Source organism: Oncorhynchus masou, chromosome 8, assembly GCF_036934945.1.
Source record: "Oncorhynchus masou masou isolate Uvic2021 chromosome 8, UVic_Omas_1.1, whole genome shotgun sequence".
Taxonomy (NCBI): Eukaryota; Metazoa; Chordata; class Actinopteri; order Salmoniformes; family Salmonidae; genus Oncorhynchus; species Oncorhynchus masou.
Window position 1 is genome coordinate 28,953,656 of NC_088219.1, and position 25,500 is coordinate 28,979,155.

The window sequence follows — 25,500 nt, forward strand, 5'->3', positions numbered from 1 at the left end:
AACCAAGGCCAAATCTACACTGGAGTTGCTTACCAAGAAGACAGAGAATGTTCCTGAGTGGCCGAGTTACAGTTTGGCTTAAATATACTTTGAAATCTATGGTTGTCTAGCAATGATCAACAACCAATTTGACAGAGCTTGAATTCTTTTGAAAATAATAGGAAAATGTTACACAATCCAAAGGTACTCAAGGATATATATATATATATATATATATATATATATATATATATATATATATATATATATATATATAGGCCTTAGTTAGTACAAGCCCAGACCAGGGTCCCATTCCTGCAGTCAAATGATCAAATCCCCCTCTAGTGACCTCATGGGTGGAACGTTATTAATAGTTTTCATAATTCCATAAACGATAAACATCTTTTTATTTTAAACACTGAAAAATCTGGTGTTTCTATGTTCAACGGTTTTGTTATATTTCAGTCTTCTATGATGTATATAAAGTGTAATATTGGGATGCAAACGCAAAATGTAATACATTTCAACTCTGTATCTGACATGGTACAGGTGTCTTCTTTTTGTTAAGCCCATAACCATGTGTGTGAGGTGTATACTTTGGTTTCAAAGTAGATTTGTTTAAGATACCAAGAAACACTCTGTGTGACCCTGATTTAGCCCACTGCAGTAAAAGGTTAACAGATCAACTTTGACAGATACCGTGCTTTGTTTCTTCAGAACTGTGTTTACCTCCGTTTGGGCTGGATAACACCAGATTGTCTCCTCATGTAATGAGCTGATTTGAAATGCCTTTCCCGTTTCAAGACACAATTTATTTTATTGTGGTCTTGGACAAAACAATATGAGGTGTCTTATCATTGCTTTGATGCCTGGTATGGCTGTGTAGACAGTGTGTGTGGAGATGTGTGTATTCCCTTTATCAGCACACAGAGATGAGAGGGCCTGACCTTATCATAGGGAGTAACTTTGCCTCCTCCACACACACACACACACACACACACACACACACACACACACACACACACACACACACACACACACACACACACACACACACACACACACACACACACACACACACACACACACACACACACACACACACACACACAAGCTGGGCGGCTCATGTGCGTCTTTTGTTACCTTAGATCAGAGGCAACACTCCCAAACAGCTCAATACATCATAGGGTGACGCTCTTTGAGAACACACGATACCTGGCAGTGTGTGGGAAGCCAGCCAGACAGCTGATATTGATAACAGCTGGGCTTCAATACAATGTGGCTAGAGCAGTGGCTTGATTGGTCCCGGCATTGACCTGTGGGTTCTAAGATAGTTCTGGTGGTGGGTCGTGTTGTGAGGCAGTTAGACCACTGAATATTAGACTTCTGTCTTTGGTATTCTAGTGCTCTGACCGAGAGTTCTAGGGCACTAAGTTTTTCTCATTCAGTTCCTGTGGTCAGGAAAAACTTAGGACCATATTCCTGGTCAGGGCACTGGCTTATCAAACAGAGGTGTGTGCTATTCTGTGCATGTAAGTTCCCCACCAGTCTCTAACATGTGAGGGCATGTTTTAACATGTGACCCTTTATCAACATTTTCTCCACTGTCAAACCTAACTACCTTATATGAATGAGACCAGCAGTCCACTGTCTTCAATCGACACCAAGAACAATGGCCCATGTGAGTCATTGACCACTCTACTCTAACTAATCACATTTTGTCACCAGAAGTCCTTGGAATGCCTCACAGTGTGTGACATCATGTCATTGCTAGCACATTCCTCGGTGTCACCTCAGTTTAATCACCCTGAGATTTACTGTGGCCTGACCTTCTGGGGTTATTATGGGATGTGTGGAATCGATTGTTCAGAGTGCTGCGGGGTCAGGGTCTGGGTTAGGGCTACTGGTCATTTAGGGCTACTGCTATGTGCATATTCTCCATTTAGCTAATGGACCTTCTGCCATAACTACACTCAAACAGTCAGAGAAGAGTTATAGCTCCCATTGTCTTCATGTCTTTTTAAGTGGTGCTATTCCGGTCCTTAAGAGCCGCAGTGTATGCAGGCTTTTGTTTTATCCCAGCACTAAATCACCTGATTCAGCTAATTGTGATTAGACATGGTCTTCAATCTTGAAAACAATTAGTGTTACTATAAATCTGGGCTGGTGTAAAAGTGTGCACACAGTGTGGCCCTTCACAACTGAAATTGCATTTCTTTTTAGCATGCATGTGACTCTTCTATCATTTTGCCCATCTAATACAGGCCAATTGTACATCGCCAGTTTCACAGGTTTAGGCCTCCATGGCTAAGTACAGTAGGCTATGCATAAGGCTAACATCTGTGATGCATTCCGCTCCCATTCACACATGTGGAGGATCCTGTTGTTAGTATAGCAGCAGCTCCATAGCCGATAGCTGACCCTTAACGGTATGGATTAGCAACGCCACGCTGGCTCATACATGAATACGATGTGTTGAGAGGAGCTAACAGGCTGGGCACTGGTGTGTGTGTGAGTGGCAGGTGTGGTGTGAAGCCGCCTGACACACACTCCCATTCACACACATGGTTTATATACTCTGAAATACACACGTACGCAGGCATACACGCACACACTGCACACACACACACATGCGCGCGTGCACCCACACACACACGCAAACACATGATGGTTTCGATCTGACAGATTGTTGGTTATGGATGGGCCGGGGTCCGTGTGCCGGCAAGCGGCCCAGTTATTAGAGGAATGGACATAGGAGAGGGAGAGAGAGAGAAAGAGAGAGATACAGAGAAAGAGAGAGACACAGTGAAGTAAAAGTAGCCCTCTCAGGAGACATTCGTCACTACAGGGCCTGTTTGTTCCATTGGAACGGAATCCTTAAGGAGAAATACGGCCAAGCCTGTACAATAGCATACAGTCCTGCTGCTTTCTAAGCTATGAGAGATAGTATCTTTAGGATTGCTTTGAACACACCTGTGTGTGTGTATGAGAGTAAGTTTCCATGCATGCGGGGAAGGGCCCATCTGTGTGTGTCCACATGTGAATGTGTGAGTGCGTGAGTGTTTGCAAACTGCAAGTGTGGGTGTGTGGGAAGTGTGTGTCGGGCTAGTCCGTCCCTTCTATCTCTGGGCCATTGTTTAGGAAGTGAATCCCCGGCAGACAGGGCAGAGACAGACGATGTGGCTGTGTGTCAATACTTACACTTCACTGTTTGGATAACGGATTACGAGGGATGAGAGGCAGAGATCGACTGAAATGGAATGAGAGAGGAGAGAGGGGGAGAGAGAGATGGAAGGGAGTGTTCACTGCTCACGCACACGTAAACCAGTATAGAGGCTCGCTCCCTCTTTTCCCCCCTCCGCTCTCTCTGTTAATAGTTGGTTTTCCAAGCTGAGGGTTATGATAGCATTTGTTCTTCTTGAAACAGCTGCCCTCTGTCTCGGGCACATGAAGAGTTGGAGGCAGGGCTGTGTGTAGGGAGAGTGGGGGGTGAGGGCTCTGGCCTGGCTCTTAACCAGGCCTCTAATCCACCCGGGCTTTCCCGCTCAGGGGAAGGTGTCCATTTGGAGAAGGGGGCTGTCAACATATAGAGATCTTCCATCCACCCCTGATCCCTCTCTCCCAGTAAGCCCTGTCGCTCTCTCCTATCCCTCTATTCCAAGCCTCCACAGACCACATTCCCACATTCCTCAGATAAAGCGGTTGGGAGCTGCTCTTCCTCAGGGCTCGGGGCTGATGGAACTGGGCTATGGGCTGGGGAAGCGTGTGAGTTGAGGTGCGTTCCTAAAGCCCCCACTAAAGCTAAGATAAGGCATATTTCCCTTCCTCATGAGTGCCAGACAAAATTTGTTTCTGGTCTGTTCCCTAGACTTGGCCTTGACAGCTCAGGGTATGCTACCGGAACCACTAAGAGACAGAGAAGAGTAAGGAAAGAGAGAGAGATAATACTTTCTTTTGTGGGATATAATGACATGGGTGACAGAATGGCTGTAACATATGGAATAGCATAGCTCACTTTAATATACAATGAACAAAAATGTAAACGCAACATGTAAAGTGTTGGTTCCATGTTTCATGAGCTGATATAAAGTAACAAAGAAATGTTCCCTACGTACAAAAAGCTTATCTCTCAAAAATGTTGGCCACAAATTTGTTTACATCCCTGTTAGTGAGAATTTCTCCTTTGCCAAGATAGTTCATCCATCTGACAAGTGTGGCATATCAAGAAACTGATTAAACAGCATGATCATTACAAAGGTGCAACTTGTGCTGGGGACAATTAAAGACCACTCACACAACATAATGCTGAAGATGTCTCAAGTTTTGAAGTAGCGTGCAATTGATTTGCATACTGCAGGAATGTTTAACAGAGCTGTTGCCAGAGAATTTAATGTTAATTTCTCTATCATAAGCCACCTCCAATGTTGCTTTGGATATATTTTTTGTTTGTTTGAATTTTACCCCTTTTTCTCCCCAATTTCATGGTATCTAATTGTTTTAGTAGCTACTATCTTGTCTCATCGCTACAACTCCCGTACGGGCTCGGGAGAGACGAAGGTTGAAAGTCATGCGTCCTCCGATACACAACCCAACCAAGCCGCACTGCTTCTTAACACAGCTTCTTAACACAGCGCGCATCCTACCCAGAAGCTAGACCTTCTGGGTCGCGGCTGGTTACGACAGAGCCTGGGTGCGAACCCAGAGTCTCTGATGGCACAGCTGGCGCTGCAGTACAGCGCCCTTAACCACTGCGCCACCCCGGAGGCCCTGCTTTGGACAATTTTGCAGTACGTCCAACCAGCCTCACAACCGCAGACTATGTGTAACCATGTCCTCACCAGGGTCTTGACCTGACTGCAGTTCTGCATTGCAACCAACTTCAGTGTGTAAATGCTCACCTGCGATGGCCACTGGCACACTGGAGAAGTGTGCGCTTTACGGATTACTCCCGGTTTCAACTGTACCGGGCAGATGGCAGCCAGCGTGTATGCCGTTGTGCGGGCAAGCGGTTAGCTGATGTCAACGCTGTGAACAGAGGCACGGTGGTGGTGGGGTTATGGTATGGGCAGGCATAATCTACCGAAAACAAACACAGTTGCATTTAATCAATTGCAATTTCAATGCACAGAGATACTGTGGTGAGATCTTGAGGTCCATTGTCGTGCCATTCATCCACCGCCATCGCCACATGTCGCAAGGATCTGTAGACAATTCCCAGATGCTGAAAATGTACCAGTTCTTCCAAGGCCTGCATGTCACCTGTCATGTCACCCATTGAGCATGTCTGGGATGCTCTGGATCGACGTGTATGACAGCGTGTTCCCGCCAATATCCAGCAACTTCGCACAGCCATTGAAGAGGAGTGGGACAACATTCCACAGGCCACAATAAACAGCCTGATCAACTCAATTCAAAGGAGATGTGTTGCATTGCACGAGGAAAGTGGTGGTCACACCAGATACTGAATGGTTTCCACGCCCTTACTTTTTTTTAAAGGTAACTGAGACCAACAGATGCATATCTGTATTCCCAGTCATGTGATGTCCATAGATTAGGGCCTATTTGAATTTGGGCCCAATATAAAATATTCCAATTTACTGATTTCCTTATATGAACTGTATCTGTAACTAAAATCTTTGAAATTGTTGCGTTTATATTTTCTTGTTCAGTGTATCTACTGCTGTACATATCATTCTTAGTATATCTTTTTGGTGTATATATGCAAAGATTGCATTTGGATTGAGTTTGAGTTTGACTTTATTTTTGTATTTTTTTACAGCGACAGTGCACATGATTCAATGTTTCAGTAAAAGTGACAGATTTAGCCTGTTGGCAAATTTTCAACCACAGTCCCTGGGCAGGTGTTTACTGATACAGTGTTATTTGAGTTGTTAATTGGATTTGTTTGGACATTTCTTGAATTTAGGTTTTGATTATTTGTGAACTAGTAATGGAAGGTTTTTTGTTCACCCGCTTTATAACGTTAAACTGTGTGACCAAAGTCTTGGTTTTGATTAGGACGCCGTCAACTCCATTGCCCTCACTCATTTATCCGTCTCTCCATTCCTTTAAACCTTTATTCCTCTGTCCTCTGACCACACCATGTGTGCCCTTAACAGTGTCCATCTGCAGTGTCATGGAAACCTGAGCCCAAACAGTGACGCCCTGTGTGTTTCAGAAACCACTCGAGGGCGTTTAAGATCTCATTGAATGTAATATCATCCCCGAGTATACTGTAAACTGTCAACACCATCCACTCACCATCGTTATCTCACCACGGTTATCTCACCACAGCCCGACACCTCCCCATAATGTAGCCCCGGCACCGCGGGCGGGAGCCCACGAGTTTGTTTGGGAAATATTCACACCTGGATCTGTTACAGTAAAGCTTTGTTCTTTCTCTTTCCTCTGTCTTCCATCCCTGGGGGGGGTTGGTGATAAAGCCAGAGCCGTGGATAAACCCAGGGTAGAGCAGGCTGGCTTAAACCTGGGCAGAGTATCCACAGCTTCCTGGTCTAATCTACTCTGCGTTATGACAACACACACATATCTAATCCTCATTCCTACGGTAACACTGACCAGCAACCCCGTCCTGACTTTGGTAAACTGTCAGTCAGTTACAGTATAGTCATGGTGTCTCTGGTCTCTGCTTGGGTTTATAGTCACTCTTGGATTGCAGTGGCTGTGGGTGTGGCAGTGCGTGTGTACGTACCTTTCGGGCATGCGTGTGTATGTGGATGTGGCAGCGTTTTACCAGTGTGTTAATGAGATGTGGTGCCAGCCTAACGATGTCTCTGCTTTTCATCTCCGGTGTCAGATCCTGCAGGAGAGAGAGAGAGAAATAGGAGAGGGAGATGATGGTGGTGGGGGGAAAAAGCCTTTCGTGAACTAACACTTGCACGTTACTTTTTCCCAGCTAGCTCTGACTTTGCTGACAGCTACTGTACTTTATTGAGGAAAAATGTACTCACTCTGACTGTGATATGTGGTTGTCCCACAAGATGAATGCTCTAGCTGCAAGACGCTCGGGATAAGAGTGTCTGCTAAATGTAACAATGTAAACAGACAGCTGCATGTTTACTCCAAACAAGGCTCTCATTTACGGGGACATCCATCCCCTTCATAAAGAGGAATCTGGGAGGAAACACCACTCAATGTCTAAATTACAGACGCAAGTTGGACACAAATATTCATCAGCGTAGCTCAGGATACAGTGGATATACTGTACAGTTGGGGCTCCCAGACTGGTGGCCCGCTGAACACATTTGGCCTACGGTGAATTTATTTGGGGGGCAAAAAAACATTAGCGTTGGACATAAAAGACTGCAAAAACACCAGGAAATCAGCTCCAAGTGATTTTAATTTATTATTCCCACTCATAGTATTCCCACGCAAAATAGAGAGACGTGATTGTGCAAAGGCTTATATAGGATCAGTCTCGCTCGCTCTTTCTTTCTTCTTTTCTATCTCTTTGCCTCTGCAATTGCAGATGTAATATTTGAATCAAGTCCCTTGTCACGTTTTTGGGATGATTAGTTGTTTTGGGTAAGATCTCTTCATTTTGCAACGTCTGTCAACGTTTCTTCCCCAACCTCTCCCTCCCTATCTGTCTCTCCCTTTCTCCACTCCCTTGTGGTCTCCCTCTCTTCCAGAGTGATATTGGGCAGAGTGGACACAGCTGTTTTGTAACCCTTCACCAGGGTCTCTCTTTGCTCCTGGAATCCCCTAAACCCCTCTCCATTCCGCCTCTATTTGTACCAAGCTCTGCTGAGAAAACAAGCCCATCCATAGAATCCCTACACACACACACGCACACGCAGACACACACACGCAGACACACACACACACACAGACACACGCACACACACACACACACACACACACACACACACACACACACACACACACACACACACACACACACACACACACACACACACACACACACACACACACACACACACACACACACACACACACACACACACACACACACACAGGATTCAATAAGGACTGCCTCAATCAATGAGACACATAATGGCTTCAGAGACTGACAGAGAGACAAAGAGAGCAAAAAGAAGGATGGGGGTAAAAGGAATTGAGAGGAATGTAGATGTAAGGAACAGACTGAGTGAGACAGGGAAATGGATGTAGGCAGAAGAAAGGGATCATAAAAAGAGAAGGAAGAACAGTTGAGGCAATGTTACAAGAGAGAAGAGACAGAGAAGAGACACAGAGGCAGATGTTCATGTGTTTTAGAAGGTGAGAAAGGGGTGAGGAGGGATAAGGTAAAATCCCACTACTGTGGTCATTTGCACTCTCTTCACGTTCTGCCTGCCTGCCTGAGTGGAGAGCCTTACTCCAGATCTGTTAGGAGTTGGAAAGGGCACTGTTATTCTTCCAATTAAGCCCCAAACCAAACATGCCGTCTCAGTTTCAGCGCCTGCGTCCGTCTCTGTCCCCCCATCCAACCATCTGTCTTAATTCTGACAGCTTCGGCCCTGGACAGGAATACACAGGTATGTAGGAAGATGCACCAGAGGCCTGTGCTGTATACACACTGTCAGATGGGCCCAAATCGGGAGTCATTTGGTGTAGGATTCACAGAACTGTGTATATAGCTAAAGAGTCCGACTGTCTTTGCCTGCAGGGTGTGTGTGTCCGACCAGTGTGTATAGGTAACTGCCAAAATAAAGGAAACACTAACATAAAATATTTTCAAAGGGCTTTGGGCCACGTGCCGCCAAAACAGCTTCAATGCGCCTTTTGCATAGATTCTACAAGTGTCTGAAACTTGGTTAGAGGGATGTGAAACCATTCTTCCACGTGAAATTCAATAATTTGGTGTTATGTTGATAGTGATGGAAAACGCTGTCTCAGGTGCAGCTCCAGAATCAATTGGGTTGAGATCTGCTGCCTGACACACACACACACACACACACACACACACACACACACACACACACACACACACACACACACACACACACACACACACACACACACACACACACACACACACACACACACACACACACACACACACACACATTTGTATACATGACTCTAAGCATGATGGGATGTTAATTGCTTAATTAACTCAGAAAACCACACCTGTGTGGAAGCACCTGCTATCAATGTACTTGGTATCCCTTATTTACTCAAGTGTTTCCTTCATTTTGGCAGTTACCTGTATATGTGTGTGAGTGTACTGGGAGGGGCTGAGGCTGCTATAGGGTCCCCTCCTGTGTGTCCTCAAGGCAAGAGTTCTCAGCCGACGCCCCCCGCATGCTAACAGGCCTGTGAGAGGCTCTTCACACAACTCCAACACGCTCGAGGGCCAGAATTGCCTTGTGACAAGTGTGGAGGGACAAGAGCCAGCAGGCACAGAGGAATGCAGCGCAGACTCCACTTTGTGTGTGGTTGTGTGTGTGTTCGTCTCTTTCTGAGTGTGGTGTTTAAATGGAATTGTACTGACTGATTGTTTGGTTTGCAGTACTGCTTGTTTGCGTTCAGCAGACTGGTCCCTCATCATTTACTCTGTATGACAAATTCTTTATTCCTCATTGTTGTGTGTGTGTGTGTGTGTGGGTGTGTGTGTGTGGGTGTGTGTGTGTGTGTGGTATCACTCCTGACCTGGGTGGGATCACTGAGGGAATTATGGGGATTAGTGTCTTTACCGGTGGTGAGAAAAGGCAACATCATCAGTCTACCTGTGACAGCCCTGACACAGTCCCAGGGTATGGTCTGCTGGCGTAGTAAAACTATAACCATACCTCAGGGGTCCCCAACTGGGGGCCGCGGGCCGAAATTGGCCTGCTGGTGAGTAATCCCTCCTCCTATAGAGTGGACCAGCAGAGTCTATTCTACCTGGCAGATCATCACTCACTGCTGTCTGAGAGAGAGGAGCTTTGTGAGGGAGGATTATGCTGGGTTAGGGTTACTAGCAGGGTTAGGCTGGATTAGACATTAATGATGACCTCTTGACCTGTGGCTGTAGAGTCCGTTCTTCTTCTGGGGTATCACATGTACAAAACTGCTATAGCTTTGAGCCAGAGATCTTCATGGTCAGGTCACATGATCAGGAAAAACTCATTGGCCTTCAAATGAGATATTGGGGTCTATTGATTGATCTTCCTCTTTTGAAACGATCATTATAGATGACACAGTAGCCACCCTTTGACACACCCTATGTATCAGTATAACATACTTGGGTGTTGTTATAAGGATGAACAACTACTATCTACGACGTGTTGAGCACGTTAAGTGTGCACTGTGTGTTCCTGTGTGTGCAATGGGTGCCATGTGTGTTCAGCCATGTGTTTTTAATGTGTATGTTGACTGACATGGGTTCACAGTGTTTTTAAACCCTACCCACTCCCACCTTTTACACACACACACACACACGCATGTGAACACACTCTATTTCATTGGTGGTCATGGATACTGTACGTTGGTCTTTGAGACCCTTGTTCTGAAGCTTTCTGCTACAGTTTTTAACGCAATTGACGGCCTACCTTGTGCCCCTGAAAGGAAGGATAGATGTCTTTGCTAATAAAGTGACAGCTTTACACGGAAACACGCAAAGCTAAAATATACTCCTTCACCCTCTCTGACTCACAGGCCCTTCTCTCCTGGATGAAACATGTCTCTTTTCAAACCACAAATCGATGCTACAGTTTAAAGGCTTGTTTTATTTTCAGTCAAATTTACCTCAACCAAAATTGGACTTTTTTGTCCAGTGGGTTCCATGAGTTTACCTGTGTTAGTCTATATTCCATTATGTGAAGAACATATAGAGCATGAAGAACATATAGACGATGAAGAACATATAGAACATGAAGAACAAATAGAACATATAGAATATGCAGAACATATAGAACATGCAGAACATATAGAATATGCAGAACATATAGAACATGCAGAACAAATAGAACATGCAGAACATGAGGAACATGAAGAACAAATAGAACATATAGAATATGCAGAACATATAGAACATGAAGAACATATATAACACGCAGAACATGCAGAACATATAGACCATATAGAACATGGAGAACATATAGAACATATAGAACATAAAGAACATATAGAACATGAAGAACAAATAGAACATATAGAATATGCAGAACATATAGAACATGAGGAACATATACAACATGCAGAACATATGGAACATATAGAACATGTAGAACATATAGAACATGCAGAACATGGGGTACAAGGAGAACATGTAGAACATGCAGAACATATAGAACATGAGGAACATATAGAACATGCAGAACATGTAGAACATGAGGAACATATAGAATATGCAGAACGTATAGAACATGCAGGACATATAGAACATATAGAACATGCAGAACATGTAGATCATATAGAACATGCAGAACATATAGAACATGCATAACATATAGAACATGCAGAACATATAGAACATAAAGAACATGCAGACCATATAGAACATGCAGAACATATAGAACATGCAGAACATATAGAACATGAGGAACATATAGAACATGCAGAACATATAGAACATGCAGAACATATAGAACATGAGGAACATATACAACATGCAGAACAAATGGAACATATAGAACATGTAGAACATGCAGAACATGGGGTACAAGTAGAACATTTAGAACATGAATAACATATAGAACATGAGGAACATATATAATATGCAGAAAATATAGAACATGAGGAACATATAGAACATACAGAACATATAGAACATGCAGAACATGTAGAACATGCAGAACATATATAACATTAAGAACATATACAACATGCAGAACAAATGGAACATATAGAACATGCAGAACATGGGGTACAAGTAGAACATGCATAACATATAGAACATGAGGAACATATATAATATGCAGAAAATGTAGAACATGCAGAACATGTAGAACATGCAGAACATATAGAACATATAGAACATGCAGGACATATAGAACATGCAGAACATATAGAACATGAAGAACATATAGAATATGCAGACCATATAGAACATGCAGCACATATAGAACATGCAGAACATATAGAACATGCAGCACTTATAGAACATAGAATATGCAGAACATATAGAACATTTAGAACATATAGAACATGCAGAACTTGAGGAACATATAGAACACGCAGGACATTTAGAACATGCAGAACATATAGAATATGCAGAATATTTAGAACATGCAGCACATATCGAACATGCAGAACATATCGAACATGCAGAACATAGAATATGCAGAACATATATAACATGCAGGACATATAGAACATGCAGGACATATAGAACATGCAGAACATATAGAACATGAATAACATATAGAACATGCAGAACATATAGAACATGCAGAACATATAGAATATGCAGAACATATAGAACATGAAGAACATATAGAACAAGCAGAACATATAGAAGGCACGAATGGTTATGTGTAGAGATGATGACATACAGGCTTTATGTATTTACTGTTTCAGGATCACTATGGTTACTTGGCAGTTAGGGTTTTAAGATGGTGGAGAGGTTAGCCAATAGCCATGACAGTGAGCGCCTGCAGCAGTGTTCTGTTCTGTAGGGCTGTAAAGTGAGCTGACAGTAAGGGTTAAGATGGCTGCAGCCTCCCTGCTCCTCTCTCTACATGGGGTAGATGAGGGTCTAGCATGCCTGTCATTCACAAGGGGGGTGCACACCTCTCTTTCCTCTTCTGTCTCTCTCACCTGCCCCTCTTTTTCTCTTCTCTTTCTCTCTCTTGTCTCTCTCCCTCTCACACACTTGCTCTTCTCTCCTTTCTCCTTCCTCTATCTCTCTCTGCCTCACGCTTTATCACTAACTCGCCTATCTCTCTCTCATTTTTCCTCCCTATCTCTCTGAGGCAAGGACACTTAGTGACTGTGCAGAAGTGAGAGGAGAGGAAAGGTGGCGTTTGCACAGCAGGGTAGTATCTCCACTCCAATAACAATCACATCAAGTGGTGTGGTAAATGAGGTGGCCCATGGTTCAGTGTCTGGGGCTAATCACTACAGTCGGTTCACTAAAACCCAGTGATAATGATTCAGCACACAGCCCAGTACATAGCCAAAAAGCCCCCCCCCCCCCCTCCACACACACACACAAATAAATGCACTCATGCATGCACATTCACACGTACACATAGCCTACACATTTTCACACAGCCTTTTGTGTGGATGGGATTGGTATAGACGGAACCATGCCCAGATGAAAGGAAGGCTCTTTAACCTGAACATGTGCTCAGCTCTGCCGTCCATGACGATACTGAGATGAGATCCAAACTGCTGGGTCAGGCTTAATAACACACATACACTGATCCAACACTGAGTGGATGGATGGTCTGGGGGAGACAGAGCATCTGTCTTACCTCTACGTCTCTATTCCTTTGGCGTCGTACCTCAGACAGAGAAGTGTCTGACTCAATGTTCTTTGGGATGGAAACTGGCCTGTCATGAGGTGATCTATCAAAAGAACCTCTCTTGCTCTGTTATTACCTACTCTATCACCAGAAAGACACTGTACATCCCTGGACAAATATATAAACAGCCAGTGACATGTGGCTTGTATTACCCTTAGACAGCTGGCCCAGGATCAGATGTGTTTCTTTTCTTTTAATGGTTAGTGTTAGGGCTGGGATTGGGAGAGCTGATCTGGGATCCGTTTTGAAGGACAGAGAGGAGGAGGATGAGTCAGTGTTGGCTTCAGCGAGGCCTGAGCAGGTGCTGTAGGGGCATGTGACCAGCTGGTAAAGGGAATGTCAGGGCTGGTCTATCCATGACATCAGGGGGGGGCTGCTTTTATCTGGGCTGGTCCATCCATGACATCGGGGGTGGGCTGCTTTTATCTGGGCTGGTCCATCCATGACATCGGGGGTGGGCTGCTTTTGTCTGCTGGATCTTGGCCTGTGATTCAGGACCGGCTTTTGTTCCTGCTGTCCTTTGGCCTTGATCTCAGAACAATATGAGCTGCATCGCTAAACTTTCTGTGTGTGAGCGTTTGGCTATGAAACTCTTTAATGAGACCACGGTATGAATATTAGCTGTGGGTTGCCGTTTTATATAAATGTTCAATTTGGATATAAAACTTGCCCTTTGAAAAGTGACAACGGCTGAGTTTGAGATGATGTCCTCCTGGATAAGATGATGTCCTCCTGGAGTGGTAGGGTGAAGAAAGGTGGGTTATGGGGCCTAGAGGGGTGCGATTGAGGGGGGCAGGTGTTGTGACTTGGCGCTGGCATGCCTGGCACTCTGAGGGGCGCTCTATGTTTAGCCCTTACATGATTTTACATGTGCTGTTTTTTTCTGGGCCTGTTGCTGTTTGTTGACAGAACAGAATGGTTCCCCCTCAGTGGCGGCCGGACCACCCCCTCTTACACTCTAACAGGCATCTACCGACCCATCTCTGGTTCTACGTTACCCATATTACATCTGACCTGAGCACATCCCTCTTTCCTTCCCTCTCCTATTCCCACTTTGCTCCTTCTTCCCCCTTTTCTCATCCCTCCTTTTCACCATCTTTTTCACCTTGCTTCTCTCTTTTCTGTTCTCCTCGTCTTTCGCCTTTCTGACTTTTCCCAACCTTGAACACAACAAATATCCAACAGCCTCATTTAGTTTTTTTTTACCATCTTCCAACAGAACACTATTACTCAACTTAGTCAATGTTACCCCGCTGTGATATGGGTAAGACCTCACTAGTGGATGACTGGTGGTGTGTGTGAACGCTGTGGAGCCTTGTCATGGGTGGGTGATTGAGTCCAGAAGTTGTGTTTTTCTTCTCTCACCACTATACAGGGTTGGTTTGGCCCAGGGCAGGGCGGGTTGGAGTTCCCTGGGGTGCAGTAAAGTGATAGGGTGGCGTGGGGGGTTCCGGTCAAATGTCAAAACTCCAGCCAGGTGAGGGGGATCAGGGTCATGTTAGTCAAACACGGACTGAGGTAGACCCTTCCTGTATAACTCACAGATGCTTATACCATTACTTTGTGTCTGTGTATGTATGTATTCATTTTTGTGTGTGTGTGTGTGTTTGTGTTTAATGAGAGGGCTGGGCCACTCTGTTTGCTCTAAACCTCATGGATCCACCATTTTAAACTTCCCCTTCCGTCCCTTAGCAGCCCCGCCACCTACACAGCAGCTCCTAAGATGGACGACCCTGGAGTCATCCCCGTCACCGGGCTCAGACATTGGCCAAATACTGAGGCCCTAGATGAATAATGGTCTGTCAGTGACCTCTCACCCCTGGCCAGGCTCTTATGTGTCAGATTGATATCCTCCTGAGTGGAATGTCTGATAGTGATAGGGAGCATCTAGCCATCTAGACAGGCAATCTATTTGGGATCCAAGCTCATGCTCCATCATTGATGTTTCTGTTTTCTGTAGATCTAGGTGTATGTTTCTATGATCTAGGGCTATATGTTACACCTGTTCTGTCCAAGGTGTTGAGTGTGCCATATTTAGTAGGGTTATTTTAACAAGGCTTGGGGTTCTCCAGTTAAGTGGCTTCTGAGCTAGGCGGAGTACACCCTGAGATCTCTGTGTGTGTGTATCCTTGAATTTGAGCATCCTGTGCGTGTAAAAGAGGTAGAGCACAGCTCTGTCATAAGTCAGTGTGATGGCAACCTGTGTGAGGGTCTGTCTCGAGACCAGGGGTTTATGGTATGAGCTGTCAGCCCCTGGGGTTAAGCACTGAGTGAGTGATGGAGCCCTGCTGTGTCTTTGTGTGTGTGTGTGTGTGTGTGTGTGTGTGTGTGTGTGTGTGTGTGTGTGTGTGTGTGTGTGTGCGTGTGCGTGTGTGTGTGTGTGTGTGTGTGTGTGTGTGTGTGTGTGTGTGTGTGAGTGCCTGTTGTGTATGTGTGTGTTGAGTGACACTCACTCCATGCTGCCTATTTGACCCTTTGACCACCAGAATAGCATCATCATTCATTAACCTGTCCTGTTCTGTGACTTAACTTCTGATGTCATTCAGGGAAAACAGCTTAGTATTACTGTAAACTTCTCTTTCTGTTTTTGTTTCTCTCCTTAGCACTCTAGTTCTCACTCTCCTACTCTATATTCTGTCTATATTCTCTCTCTGTTGCTCTCATTGTAATATTCCTGCCATGTAGGACCTACCTCCCACAAACAGCAATGGGTTTACAAAAAATTCAGTTACTCTCGTCCTTGTCTGACAAGCTCAGACAACACCTTTTGTTCCCAGGGAAATTGACCACAAAGAAAAGAGAGAAGTGTATTTTTTAAAATAGTTTCTCTTTTCTCATCCATTTTTGCTGTCAACACCCAGTCTGCCTCTGAACCCTGGCAGACAGCACTCCCTCTCTCTCTGTGTGTGTGTGTGTGTGTGTGTGTGTGTGCGTGTGTGTGTGTGTGTGTGTGTGTGTGTGTGTGTGTGTGTGTGTGTGTGTGTGTGTGTGTGTGTGTGTGCGTGCGTGCGTGTGTGTGTGTGTGTGTGTGTGTGTGTGTGTGTGGTTGTCTGCACAGATGTGTGTGATCACTGATCTGTGGAGGTAATGATGTCTGAACCATGGCTGGTGGTGGGGTTGGTGGCACAGGTTCCCAGTGCTATGAATGATCGGCCGGGTTGATGGGGGTCAGGTCCTCCTGCCCTGAGGGAGAGGGGGAACACCAGGCAGAGGGAAAGATAGACTCCATATGCTGACATCAGAGCCCAGGGTCAAATGACCAGATGTATTAGCCTCTACCCTGTGGGGCCACAGTTGTGAAATGACCTACCCAAAGAGCTCCCCCTAGAGGTCAAGGATATGAACTACATACCGTGTGGGGTGTGTGCTTGTGCGAGTGTGTAGAACACACAACAAATGTCAAGAGAATAGATATCAAGGAAATATTTTAAGACCCAAGCACAGAGACTGTGGTCTGCAATACACATTGCTTTAAGCTATGATTGTTGACTCATAGGTTTTCAATGGAAAACAATGTAATTATGTGAGAGACAGTGCAGTTGAACCTTGAAATGTTTGCTCCCATGACCATTTAGTTTGTATTTAGACAGTTGTTATAGTCCCATTATGTGGTTCGGGACAGGTCAGCAGTTTCATGTGGTCTGTGCAGGGAAAGTGTCTCCTCTTTTCTCCCATTGTTATAAAACCATTGGAATCTGACCTTGCTCTGACCCCACGTGTTATAGAAAACACCAGGAAGGCCTTCTCTCTCTCTCTCTCCTCCTCTGAACCAGGGTGCAAACCATTCATTACCCGTGCTTGGTCACCTGAGTGAAAGAGAGCAGGAGAAAGAGGAGCAAAGATAGGATTAGAGGAGTAAAAAGAAGGATTGTCATTATGAGTGTGCTTTGTTAAGAGTACTTGCCCCTGAATCAGACATGAGCCTGCCTAAGTGGCTGTGAGTAATTCAGCCAATCAAGCGTAATTAATCCCAAACACGACAGTGCTAGGATTTGGGTGTCTTATTTTTTAAAACTCTATTGGCTCATCGCGTTACATTGAACAACTGAATTAACAAATGAAGGTGTCGATTTTTTAATCACGTTGTCGTCAGTTTTAAAGCCTGCGTTATTTACTTCCTTGTCTGCTACATTTATGTTCGTTGTAAGAGACTTTGAACGTATCCTCATTCGTCATTGTTTTTTGTGCAAACTCCCAAAAGGACTCTGAGAAAACGCCGATGTCCCAGTTGAGCTCTGTCTGTGCGTTGTGAAGCATTACTCTAGCCTAAAGACATTCACAAAAAGATTGAAAACTCACACTCGAGGTGCTAATGAGTTTCAGACTGAGACATATGTCTCGGCATTATGGTTCAAGAATATGACTCAGTGTGGATCGATATTGGGCACTATCACTCACAAGGAAGGCTCTCTCAGTGTATCTGTGGTGAGCATACTCTCCAGGAGGGCCAGAGTAATCCTCTCTGCTGTCCCTGTTCGCTCATCTGACGTAAATCTTCTGCTCGTCATGTTCATAAAAGTGACCACTCCTCACCTCTCGGTCAGACGAACATCGAGCCGAACTCTCTTCTCTAATCCGTGTTCATCTTTATGGCAGGTCTCAGGCCAGATTTGAGTGACAGTTAGGTGAGAGCATCTACATGTACACACAGGTTGACTTGAAAGGTAGCATTAAAAGCTCAAGGAGATGGACAGACCATGCTGGCTATCCCACAGTGCCTCTGGCTGAGGAAGTGATACTCACTGGTGGCTTTCTGTGGTTTGGTTGCCCTCTGTCAGTTATGGTATCAGTGAAAGCCTCTGAAACTGAGGCTGATTGAAGCCCTGCTGTGTCTGCCTGGAGCCACAGCACTTAGCTGGAGCATGAGAAAAGTGGAGAGAAAACAAGGCTTTGGTTTTGTGTTTGACCAGACTATAACTTGAGAGAAAAATTATGAGAATCGCACACATTGACACACTCTCACACATAATATAGGACACACACACACACACACACACACACACACACACACACACACACTCACACTCACACTCACACTCACACTCACACTCACACACACACACACACACACACACACACACACACACACACACACACACACACTCACACTCACACTCACACACACACACACACACACACACACACACACACACACACACACACACACACACACACACACACACACTCACACTCACACACACACACACACACACACTCACACTCACACTCACAACACACACACACACACACACACACACACACACACACACACTCACACACACACACACACACACACACACACACACACACACACACACACACACACTCACACTCACACTCACACTCACACTCACACACACACACACACACACACACACACACACACACACACACACACACACCTCTGTTGCCCACCAAACCCAGTAGTACAGTCACTAATCCTGCAGCAGATTTGCAATCCGTATAATGACAACCTGATACCCCCAGCAGGTCCCAGCCAACACACACCACCCTTTATACGGGGTGGCAGGGTAGCCTAGTGGTTATAGCGTTGGACTAGTAACCGAAAGGTTGCAAGTTCAAATCCCCGAGCTGACAGGGTACAAATCTGTCGTTCTGCCCCTGAACAAGGCAGTCAACCCACTGTTCCTAGGCCGTCATTGAAAATAAGAATTTGTTCTTAACTGACTTGCCTAGTGAAATAAAGGTAAAATAAAATAAAAAATTATGCCTCTTAAAGCCTGGAAATGTACGTGTCAGTGAGAACAGCTGCACTGCCGTCCAACGCAGGCTCCTCTCTCACCTGACCCTGAATCAGTTCTGAGTGGTCCTTTCCCCCCCTGGAAAGGTTGTTAGGTGGGTGTAACATCTGCTCCTTGGCCTGTGTGTCTCAGTCCTTACTTGAGAAACCTCCCACAGAGTGAGTTCACCCGTATGGGATCATCAGTGCTCAGCATGCACAGACGCGGTCTCCAGCCTGTTCCCCCCGGCCCCAGTGTGTCAATGAACAGAGGTGGAGTATTGAAGACATCCGCAGTATGTCAGTGATACCGAGCTCGGGCCATTAGCGACTCTTGAGACATGCCGGCCATCCTATCCCAATCTGGCTCCACTAAAAGCATCAGAAATGCAACCGTATATGGCGCCTATGAGTGTTTCCCATCACTCCACAGGAATGAATACCTGACATACCTGGCAGTCTGAAGTGTCTCTTTCTCTAGTTTAGGGCTTTAGTTCACAAACATTTAGTGTATCTTATGTTATTCCCCTTTTCGAAGTCATCACCGACCTGACATGACACACTAGGTGAGAGCTACATAATGAAGCTCTTGCGTATACTTTACCTATCCAACAGTGTGAGATCAGTGATGACATCAAGACCGGTAGAGTCATGGAAATGTGTGATAGTATCAATACTATTAGACCTTGTAGTCTTGAAGACTCCTACTCCATAACCCTTCTGCTTTCCTTCCCAGGTTCTACCGGGGTGACTACCACATCGACGTGTGTATAAACGACTACCTGGACGTCTTCTGTCCCCACTACCTGGACTCTGTCCCAGAGGAGCGGACAGAGCACTACGTCCTCTACATGGTCAACTACGACGGCTACAGCTCCTGTGACCACACGGCCAAGGGCTTCAAACGCTGGGAGTGTAACAGGCCCCACTCCCCAAACGGACCCCTGAAGTTCTCCGAGAAGTTCCAGCTCTTTACCCCCTTCTCTCTGGGCTTCGAGTTCCGCCCCGGCAGAGAGTACTACTACATCTGTGAGTAATGGTAATCTTTATGGTAATTTAGCACATGCTTATAGTCAAATAAGCTTAAAGTTAACAAAAGCATTCAGTATAAAGTACGGGAATCAAACCCACAACTCTGCTGGTGCAAGCGCCATGCCCCAACAAATTGAGTTATCAGGGCCATTTATGCCTGAATACCACTCATTTACATATCATAGAAAAACACAGTTGGTACCACAGTACAGGAATACAGGAAGGCTTTGCTTAAAGGCAGAGAGAGAGAGAGAGCGGCCACAGTCTTCCTGCATGGCACGGGCATTTATGATATCAGTGAAGAGTTATTATGTTGTGGGCCCTGGCTACTATGGAAAAACACAACATACTTAGACGATTCAAGGGTGTGATGTGAGGCCAAGCATTTTGAGTCCATGGAACAGACTGCGGGGGGGAAAAACAATAGCAAAGTAGAACTGTGTTTTGTTAGTCCTGGCAAAGAGGTTCAAAAACCCAACATTTGCCCGAGGGAAAACATCTCCATTCTCATGGTCTCCATATGAAGAGACTTTGTTACAAACTCGCCAGGCTCAACTTTCTGCTGCTCGTGAGAAGGCCTCTGGAACACAAGCATCTGAAGCCATGTTTTTACAAGTCGAATTGGAGCCCTACAAGGCAGAGATCTGAGACTAAATAGGAGGTCGCACCGGGCGGCCTGCTAGACTACAGTATTTCTGATTCCTCTTACAGAGATGGCTTCGCTTAGGCCTACTCCTCAGTAGCCTCAGCCTCGGCCTCAGCTGCACGCCTCAGACCCCCGTCATGTGATTTAGGAGAAAGCTGCCTGACGAATCGTCAGTCCTTAAAGGCACATGATATGATGACCTGCCCAATCTCCTAGGATGTTATTCTGCTGGATTGGATAGATTGAATAAAGGATGGTGTGGGTCAGGTTATGGACTTTACGTTAGGATGTCTCTCAGGCTCTTTTTAATGTGCTGATAGGAGAGCCAAGATGGAGTCAAAATAGCTATCAAGTATATATTGTTATACTGGCTTTTACAGTGAAACTGGGAGAGAGAGAATGAGAAACTGGCCACATGGCCTGAAGGCATTTCCTTCCTTGCCCCAGAATTATTATTCAACAGTTAAAGATTCACTCAGAAAAGAGGCTGTTTTTCACCAAGAACACGTCGCCTGCGAGGAGGATGAAATAACAAAAAGGCGTGTACGTAATCACACCCCGGGGAACATACCGAGGTGTACAACATCATCTCCCTCTATGTAGTTCCAGAAAAGCTGGATATCTCACAATAAAACATGTGATATCAGTTTCGGTATCACATTGCATGTGTCTGATCTGTCAAGTATGACTAAAGAGTTACATTGTCAGATGATACTAGCACATGTTGTAACACTACTGGACAATAGAGCTGAGAACTTAGAGCAAGTAAGTCAAGTGTTTGGGGGTTGACATGTGCCGGTGACAACGACTCAGCGCAGAGGACAGACAGACAACCCTTTGTCCCCCCCCCCCGTGGATTGTCAACCCCCCCAGGCGACGAGAGGAAAGGAACGGGTGCGGTGGGACATGGGGTGGGTTAAATCAAATGGCTGACACCTGCGGTTGGCCCTGGGTCTGTCCGTCCGTCTGGCAGACAGATGTCTGCAGGAAGCTATCAGGGGGATCAGAAGGGGCGTCCTGAGGGGGGGGTCGAAGTTCAGCATGTCCTGATGGCTGGATGTGAACCAGGGCTTCTCCCAGGCTACAGCTGCATGTTTTTCTAAAATAGCCAATGGGGAAGTGTGATCCAAATCTCAGGGGATAGAAATCCAATTATCTGGGGAGACAGTGGAGAGTCTGTCTCTCTCTGTGTGACTAGGGCTGACTGTATGCTGTAAAGCTTCAAAAGCCCAGGTCCTACTCCGTACACAGTCTGAAGATCTACATAGATAATGAGATAAACCCTGTTCAACAGTGTGTTTGTTCCACTGTCTAGGGTTTTGCTTTGTTCCGACAGATACAAACCGATCACAAGGGAATCATTTGATCCCATCGTATTTATATCAGATCTCCAATTCATCTCCGGTCTATACCCCAGACTTAAGTTACACGGCATATGAGCCCCTAGCTTGTGTCTGGTCATGTGTGTGTGTGTGTCTGGTGGTGTGTGTGTCTGCGTGTGTGTGTCTGGTAGTGTTTGTGTGTGTGTGTTCGGGAGTGTCTGCATGTGTATAGTGTGCGTGGACGTGTGAGAAGTTTATGGGATGGTGTGTGTTCACGGGAGGATGCTAATCTCCTCCACTCGGCCGCATGGCATGACTAACCTGGAATCTAGTGTCGCAGCGCGTGAGACGTGGTCGTAGAAAAGCAGCTCACGGCAGTGTGGGGTATTGTGGAGTTCAGGCTCTGTCTCTGTCTGTCTGATTGACTGACTGGGAATAGAAAGGGAGCTAGTACAGTCTGGCCTGAGTGCCTGCCATTGTAGGGGTGTGAGGTAAGTTACACGATACTCGCTGACACAGACAGAAGAGCCATGATTGACGCCACACTGCCAATATAACTCTCCACATCAAGTTCTAAAGACAATTTTTATCATATTTCATAGCCACGCTAAGTGCTTTAAAATCGTAACCTCAATCTTCAGTCATGGAAATACTGACATGGCTCGTTTTTATCAGGAATTGACTGCCAGTATCGTTCACGGGGAAGAAGAGTGTATCAAGATAGATGATAGGCTATAGGACACTCTATAGACAAACTGTATTGCTCTCTCTCTATCTCAAACACACACACACACACACACACACACACACACACACACACACACACACACACACACACACACACACACACACACACACACACACACACACACACACACACACATGCACATACACACACACCCACACACAAAGAGCATGATGGTGCCCTGAGGGGTGGGGGTTTATGTCTAGATTAAGAGCAGCTTGAGACCCCAGGCAGGCCAGGAAATGACGGGGTCAGAACATAGGGGCCCATAGAGTTGGGGGTTGCTGGGTGGGAGAATTAGAGAGGCATTCTATAGAGGGGATGAATACAGTCACGGTCAGGGTCTGTCAAACTAGCAACAAGAACAAGATCTCAGTCACAACCTACTTTCAGAATAGAAGTGAGATAGGGACTTCAGAACTATTGCTTCTCAAGACATCACACAATGTGAAACACCCGCAGTCTAGTTTGTCACTTTGGTGACTACGTCCTAGGTGACATTGTCTAGTTGTTGACAGGTCAGAAGGTGAAGCGGCCTGAGTTGAAGTGACCTGCCACCATAGGGATTTAGTGAAGCAGCTGTCATATTTTAGTTATCCAGAGTAGACGTCTATGTTGCAGGGTTGTGCTACTTTACTGCTAATAGAACCCAGTGGCAGGTGTTGACGGCCTCTGCAGCCAATGAAATCATTCATAGCAGATGGTGATGTTACTCTGAGCCAATCGAATTCTGTGTTGCAGATGTGGACAACATTTGGAGCCAATAGAAGTTTGAGTAGCAGGTGCAGACAGTTCTTTCAGCCAATAGACGTTTGAGTAGTAGGTGTGGATGTCTCTTGAAAGCCAATCAAAATTGAAGGGGGCAGGTGTTTGTGTTGTTTAAAGCTAATAGAAGTCTATGTCGCAGATGTTGCCCTCACTCAGTAGCCAATTGAAATGTGTTTCAGGTGTTGATCAACATTGCTAATTCGTAAAAGTGGCCTACAATATGCGACATTCATCACAAGTTGCATCCTTTCAGAACCTAGAATAATAGTGAAGACATCAATATGAAATAACACAACGGAATCATGTAGTAACCAAAAAAGTGTTAAACAAATCAAAATAAATTTTATATTTGAGATTCGTCAAATAGCCACCCTTTGCATTGATGACAGTTTTGCACGCTCTTGAAATTCTCTCAACCAGCTTCAACTATAATGCTTTTCCAACAGTCTTGAAGAGACTTTTTCCCACATCTGCTGAGCACTTGTGGACTGTTTTTCCTTCACTGTGCTGTCAAACTCATCCCAAACCATCTGAATTGGTTTGAGGTCGGGGGATTGTGGTGGCCAGGTCATCTGATGCAGCAATCCATCACTCTCCTTATTGGTAAAATAGCCCTTACACAGCCTGGAGGTATGTTGAGTCATTGTCCTGTTGACAACAAATGATAGTCCCACTAAGCGCAAACTAGATGGGATGGAGTATCGCTGCAGAATGCTGTGGTAGCCATGCTGGTTAAGTGTGCCTTGAATTCTAAATAAATTATAGACAGTGTCACCAGAAAAGCACCCCCACACCATAACACCTCCCCCATGCCTTATGGTGGGAACCACACATGCGGAGATCATCCGTTCACCCACACCACATCTCACAAAGATGTCCATTGCTCATGTTTCTTGGCCCAAACAAGTTTCATCTTATTATTGGTGTCCTTTAGTAGTGGTTTCTTTGCTTATTTGAGTTGTTGCCCTAATATGGACTTGGCCTTTTACCAAATAGGGCTACCTTGTCACAACACAACACAACTGGCTCAAACGCAATAAGAAGGAAATAAATTCCATTTGAACTTTTAACAAGGCCCACCTGTTAATTCAAATGCATTCCAGGTGACTACATCATGAAGCTGGTTGAGAGAATGCCAAGAGTGTGCAAAGCTGTCATCAAGGCAATGGGTGGCTATTTTAAGAATATCAAATATAAAATATATTTTGATGTTTAACACTTTTTTGGTTACTACATGATTCCATATATACTATTTCATCGTTTTGATGTCTTCTCTATTATTCTACAATGTAGAAAATAGTAACAATAAAGAAAAATCCTTGAATGAGTCGGTGTTCTAAAACGTTTGACCAGTAGTGTGTGTTTGTACAGAATAGCTCTCAGGTCTTTGCTGTTAGCGTTGAAGTACGTAAGCATTGTTCTTAACATATCTGAAATGTTTTCACAGCTTCCACCATTGCTGACAATGGAAGAAGAAGTTGCCTACGACTGAAGGTGTTCGTCAGACCAGCAAGTAAATGTATTTCTGAAAGAACATGCCATTCTCTATTCTTTCAATCTGTGGACAACTTTTTTTGCATTATGTGAAAGTCAGATATCAATCTTGGGCTCGCTATGAATATTCACATCCCAACTCCTTTTGTTGCAGACAATTGTGTGAAAACTGTCAGTGTTCACGATCGGGTCTTTGACGTCAATGAGAGAGTGGACAATTCCCTAGAACCAAGAGGTTTGTTTGACTCTATAAAGTGTGTATGTGTCTTTGGGTGTGTGCCTGCCTGCCTGCCTGCCTGTGCGTGCGTGCGTTTCTCGAGGAATGACAAATTGTATTT

The 25,500-nt window shown here is 45.1% G+C and overlaps 1 protein-coding gene across 2 annotated transcripts in view; it reads left to right on the forward strand.

Annotated features, from left to right (window-relative positions):
- The window catches only part of LOC135544500 (ephrin-A5-like), a 49,832-nt gene that overhangs the window by 20,263 nt on the left and 4,069 nt on the right, over positions 1 to 25,500 (forward strand). Inside the window, exons 2-4 of one of the 2 annotated variants that reach the window (XM_064972158.1) lie at positions 19,892 to 20,184; positions 25,116 to 25,187; positions 25,317 to 25,397. In XM_064972158.1, the coding sequence (XP_064828230.1) occupies positions 19,892 to 20,184; positions 25,116 to 25,187; positions 25,317 to 25,397 (446 nt within the window). The remainder of the gene's footprint in view (positions 1 to 19,891; positions 20,185 to 25,115; positions 25,188 to 25,316; positions 25,398 to 25,500) is intronic. The other variant, XM_064972159.1, reaches the window with a different exon arrangement.